This window comes from Coccinella septempunctata, chromosome 3 (genome assembly GCF_907165205.1).
Source record: "Coccinella septempunctata chromosome 3, icCocSept1.1, whole genome shotgun sequence".
NCBI classification, from domain to species: Eukaryota; Metazoa; Arthropoda; class Insecta; order Coleoptera; family Coccinellidae; genus Coccinella; species Coccinella septempunctata.
Window position 1 is genome coordinate 20,845,086 of NC_058191.1, and position 6,000 is coordinate 20,851,085.

General features: G+C 32.1%; 1 protein-coding gene across 2 annotated transcripts in view; it reads left to right on the top strand.

Moving 5' to 3' along the window:
• LOC123309376 (high mobility group protein DSP1-like) overlaps positions 1–5,170 on the top strand; it is a 30,435-nt gene extending 25,265 nt beyond the window's left edge. For both annotated transcript variants that reach the window (XM_044892464.1, XM_044892463.1), the window contains exons 3-5: positions 3,730–3,890; positions 4,110–4,284; positions 4,367–5,170. In XM_044892464.1, coding sequence (XP_044748399.1) covers positions 3,730–3,890; positions 4,110–4,284; positions 4,367–4,483 — 453 coding nt within the window. In that variant the 3' untranslated portion in view covers positions 4,484–5,170. The remainder of the gene's footprint in view (positions 1–3,729; positions 3,891–4,109; positions 4,285–4,366) is intronic.
• Positions 5,171–6,000: the final 830 nt, after the last annotated feature.

A 6,000-nucleotide genomic window follows, 5' to 3' on the forward strand; every position in this document is an offset into this window, starting at 1 on the left:
CGCAAGTGGACAGGTACCATAACAACCGTTACCTTGCCAATATTGTTATGAACGATATTCTCTATAATCTTTGTAAATTCTGGATTCTATACTTCACTCAACTTTATTTTAGCAGTCGGTTGGCCATGGAAATTTGACACATTTCACTCTGTATAGTACGAAAATGTGGGGTTATGAAGCTTGTCAAAACATTTTTGGGTTTTAAATTAACGCTATGTTGCCCGTTCTACGTAAAAGTTTCTGTTATTACGTATTTTATCACAATGTCGAATCTCTTCGGAAAATATCTGACGAACATAATTGAAGTTTATACAAACTGATTGAAGGCATACCAAATCCAGTTATTTGCATGGAAAATACAAGAGATCAGTATAATATCATAATATGCACTAGCTTGAGGAGAGTTAATGTTCGTTATCTTCTTTGGCTTACATCATTTGTAGATTTCAAAAATATTAACCCGAAGATGAAATGCATATGATGCAGTGGTTGGCAATGGGTATCTCCCGAAAGAATTAACAGATAATTACAAGAATGTTAAATTTTTCAATAAAAATCATCTTGCATCAATATAAGTAAAAGGAGTTGAAGGAAGGTTCAAGTTAAGATGCAACTTCACCGTTGAACAAAAATTTCACATGAATAAACAGTAACAGGGCAACTTGCGCGTATTTGTAGCTATTCATCTTTATACATTGATGTAATTATAATAATTAGGTATTTATTAGCACCTTAAGACATTTACATTGTATAGGACAAGTCAAATGAAAAACAGAAAAATCCATTTTAGGGAACTCATTCTCCGATGACATTTATCGAAAATCCTGTAGTTAACTTTTCGCATAAATTCACTCAAACATAAAATTCCCAAATGCCACCACTTTTTTGGGTCTCCCAATAGAAGGAAATTCTTTGTCATCCTCTTCATTCACAATCTTTCTGATTGTGGAAATATTCAGCTGAAATATAAGTCGTTTAGATTCAGATGAAACATTATATAAATTCTCTTACCTTGAATATATTCGATACCGTCTGACATATTGTGGATTTTAGAATATCAGGGTATAACCATTTGAATGAGCGGACCTGAATTCTAAATAGCACTTCCTGAAACCCTGTCTCTTTTTTCAATCACTTTCGGCATTTTCGAATTTTCGTAATAAAAATTGATATTAGTTGTGGCAACGGCGTTATGACATTAACGACATTTCATGAGTGCCAACCTAACTTCGTTCTAGTTACAAAAACTTGAGAAAATTATTTCATGGCCAACCGACTGCTAAAATAAATTTGAATGAAGTATACAATTTCCTTTCATTCACAAAACAGAGACGATTGCAGACCCTCATTGCGTTTCAGAATCAACGTTTATTCACTGTTTGGTTATTATTTATTTCATATCGCAAAGTATGCGAATATTTGAGAGACTGCGAATATACTTTCGAAGTGTTGCAACCAGAAAAATTCATAATTTTTGAACGAAAAAGATGAAGAAAAAGATGGAAAGGTGTGTCGATCGGTGTGATCAACTGATACAGTTCCATTCGAACTTTGATGCTCGATTTTTACAGTTGCAAATTTATAGGAATTTGAAGTATTCCTTTCAAAACGAAAGAAAAACACATCTGAATATTTCTTAAATCTACGAATTTTTCTCCAATTCAACGATGATAAACTCAATATTAAGTAGTTTTCATTTAAGGAAATACAATCCATAATTCGAAAACAGCAAGATGAAAATTTTTTCAAATTATCAGGAAAAAGTTCCTGAAAGAGGTTCCAAATTTGAATCTCTAACTTCAAAGATTAAAAAGTTATGTGAATTATTCGAAATCGTCAAAAACTCAATTTTTCCTAATTAATCAAAAACGAAGCATCGTAGGAGACTTGTTTCTATGAAAAATAACTCGGAAAGTTGCCATCTGTCTTGCTCTAACTCTCCTGGTTTCCGCGATCCCCTAACTGAAAGTTTAGTTTGGGAGTTAGCTATATTAGCACGAATAATATGAAATAAATATGAAATTTTTCTTTGAAGAACAGCCTTTTGTATTATATTACCTAACAATTAACACATTTTTTCACCTCAATTTTGAAGTATTTCAACTGAAGTATCAAAGCTACTAATAAAAGGCATTCCTAAAAAAATGCTGATATTTAGGGGGACTTATCTTGGACCCATTTGAAAAAACTTTATCTGAACAATTGTCGTGGACGGAAAATTTTCTGTGCGTTCATTTCAATTCGTCAAAATGATACGCTACTAACGAAAACACAGGTCGGGCTATGCAATTAGCAGTGAAACATTTTTTTAATCCTCGACTAATATGTAGACAGCCCTTTCGTTGCTAAAAAATGATATCTTTTGGAATACTTAACAATTGTGATGACAACTGTTGCCCATCCCAGAAATAATTGAAAATGCTTAGCTATATATTAGTGCTTATTGAAAGAAATCTATTTGTATTGCAAAACTATTTTAGCCGTTTTTTCCTCTCCCAAGAAAATACTGAAATTTCAATTACACATTCGTCTACGTATAAATTTTATTTTCATTTTGAAAGAAATTCATTAATCCCAGAATGGGAAGGGCTAGAAATTCGAGAAGGGTTCTGCGTTGGTTGTATTGGAATATGTATATCGAGGAATAAATTCACGCAAGCGCCGACTTATATTCCAACCTCTGAAAATCAATGATGGCTTTGGGATGAGGAAAGGGTTATTTTGATACGAGGGAAACGGCTCCTCTTTTTGCTCCAGCTTCTATCCTCCTCTAGCAGGCATAACTGGCCTATACGAAATAAGATAAATTACGAGGGTGCTGCGGCAGGGTCTGATACAAATTATATTTGGGGCAGAAACTGAATTTTAATATTATCGATTTCTATTCGTTAAATGTGTATGCGCTTTGTAAGGAACGATGTTGAGACTATTGTCGAGTCATATACCTAATCATAATCTATTCATATGATGGTTTTCAGTTATATGAAAAACATTATTTCATTGCGTAAGCAAGAAGCAATCGAGCTATGCCCAGGTATATTTATTTATATTATTTGTTTCCAAATTTTTGGCTATTTGTATAATCAGTCGAAACTGGTCAATAGATTCCATTCTCTGTGACTGCAGTAAGTCTGGCTTCAAAAATTAAGTGAGGAAATAAATTGCCATGTCTAGATTTAAAAAAAAATCATTCATAACGGCAGCTGTTAAAAAATCCCCAAAAATTGGTTTCATACATATTTGTTGACTTCCTGACAGTTTTTGGGATATATCTGATAATAATAATAAGCGATGATTCATGCATTTCAGAGCAATTCAATTATTTTACAGATTCCTTTCTAGAATGACTCGCAATTTCAATTTTCTGACTTTTTTCGGATATTGAGACAGTTTCAAATATCTGTACTGTTTTAATATTTAATTTTTCATTAAGAACTCCTGATCACATAATTCTAGCTCAAAGAACCTACAAATGGATGGGGTTGCACATTAATTGGTCTTACAACTGCTTAATTAAAATCTGTCTTATTTTTTGTATTGCTCAAAAAATCACCTTTGATGTTTGTTTGATTATGCTTAACCTTGTTTTACTTTATTGGAAAATGTAAGCAGCTTTCATTTTCATATGAAACATCATCTTAACTACCTCTCAAAAGCACACTAAAGAGCTGAAGAATCAGTTGTGTTCTTGCTTATATAATTAAACAATTTCCTTCTTTTTTTTTTCAGACAATGTTGGACAAAGAAAAGAAGCGCTTTCATGAAATGGCTGAGAACGATAAGAAGCGTTATGACTCCGAAATGCAAAATTACATACCCCCTAAAGGAGAGAAAACTAGAGGAAAGAAGAGGAAACAAATCAAAGATCCAAATGCACCTAAACGTTCTCTGTAAGTATTACAAGCTGCTTATGAAAAGTTATACTTTCTTATTTTCCCAGTACCCCAGTATTTTGAATTGTTGAAATTGAAAACCATCGCACGGTCTTATGAACTATTTTTTTTTCCTTTGTAGTACAGCATTTATGATCCTGTGCTGAATAATACTAGTGGATGTGTACTACCACATTTCTGAAAGAACTTTTTGGTTTTAATTGATTCGATTTATAGGTCGGCGTTCTTCTGGTTCAGTAATGATGAGCGTGGTAAAGTCAAGGCACAAAACCCTGAGTATGGAGTAGGGGATATAGCTAAGGAACTTGGTAGAAGGTGGGCAGATGCAGACCCTGAAACCAAGGGCAAGTTTGAAGCTTTGGCAGACAAAGACAAACAAAGATACGAAAGAGTAAGTAGCATATTGATTTTCAGTATCAATCTCATATATTTTAAAATACAAGTGTGTTGTGTCATTCTAATTCTTTCAATAGGAGATGACTGCATACAAGAAGAAGAATAATCCATCAATGCAAGCCCAGCCCGCACCTGTACCTGAAAATGATGATGAAGGAGATGATGATGAAGTGGAGGATGAAGAAGATGATTAAGTGGTGAATAAGACCTTTCATCGTTACCTCATTTTTAGCAACGCCTTCATTTCATTCCTTAAAATGTACATATGATTATATACATGGCAGTGTTTTGTGTTCTTTTTACCTGCGTCGTCTATGTGTACTTACAAATAATGAGAAATAAAATTATCGGTAAAGACAGAATAAGTGCTAGTGGAACAACTTCCCGAAATAGGATCAACCGTCATAGTAAAGAAATCAATACAGTGATGTTCATTGCCATAACACAAGCCCTAAGTTTCCATAAACGAATTCATCTATTATTTGTGTGTGTGAAATGTTAGGTTATATGATTTCCTAGTTGCATTGTGAAAATGCAACTTTTGTGAATAAACATTTTATTTTCCGTTTTGGAATTTCAAATATGTAATATTATAATTTTTATGATTTGATGATAAGGATCAGAAGATTCACAATTGTATATTATGGATAGAATTGACCATTTTTATTTATTAGAAATTTATAATGAATATCATTTCTATTTTATTATTGACTTTATGATTTACAATTTTTTATTATTGATTCTTATGAAGATTGTTTTAGGGAAATAAAATTTGATCATGTAAAAATAATTGAAATTTATTATTCATAAACTTAAAGTTGATCCGTTATTATTATATTGATGAATCTTAAATTAATGATTAATAAAAATTTGATAACAAATCATTTTTCATTCATTCACACCCAAAATTAATTATTTATACAGGGTGATTCATTGGGAATTGCGCATAAAATAAGGGGAGATAGGGGATACAGGGTGCCCCTCAATAACCTATATTTTGATGGGTCTATTTTTATTCATTACTATTACTAGGATACAGGGCTATTTAGTGATTTTCCAAATCATTTCAATTAATCGCAACTCATGAACCAACCTACACATTTTTATAATATTTATATTTGGCTTATACATTCTGAGTTGAGTCTAAAGATCATGAAAAAAGTCTTTTTAGGTCCTGAATAGGTCATGAGGCGAACATCCTTTATGTCAATATTTTAAAATTGTCGCAAATACCGAATATTATCATAGAAAGTGTTCATCGCACTAAATTGAAAAAAAATGTCAAATGAAAATCATGTTCATTCCGAAGAAATCGTAACTTTATTTTATACAAAAATAATGTTTCAACCATTTTTGATCATTCTTTCAGCTTGAGTATGAATAGTATTATAATTTCGTATTTTCTCGGTAAGAATAATACAACACATCAGAAGCAGTTAGTAAATAAATTCAATAATAACACTTTACGTTTATTATTGAAAAAATTAAGCGATATACGTATACACACCAGTGGCGGCTCGTGGTCATGAGAGCTAATGAGGCTAAAAGTTTTTGAGGAGTGTTGGAACAAACTCTTTATCAGTGAATAAAGTATATTTCTTCAAAATATTGAAAAATTGCCAGTTCTAAGACTTATTTTCAATGCAAAAGGATGCTATATGCTCCTTTGACTTGTTATGCCTTTCGATAGAACGCGGTAAATTTTTTAAAT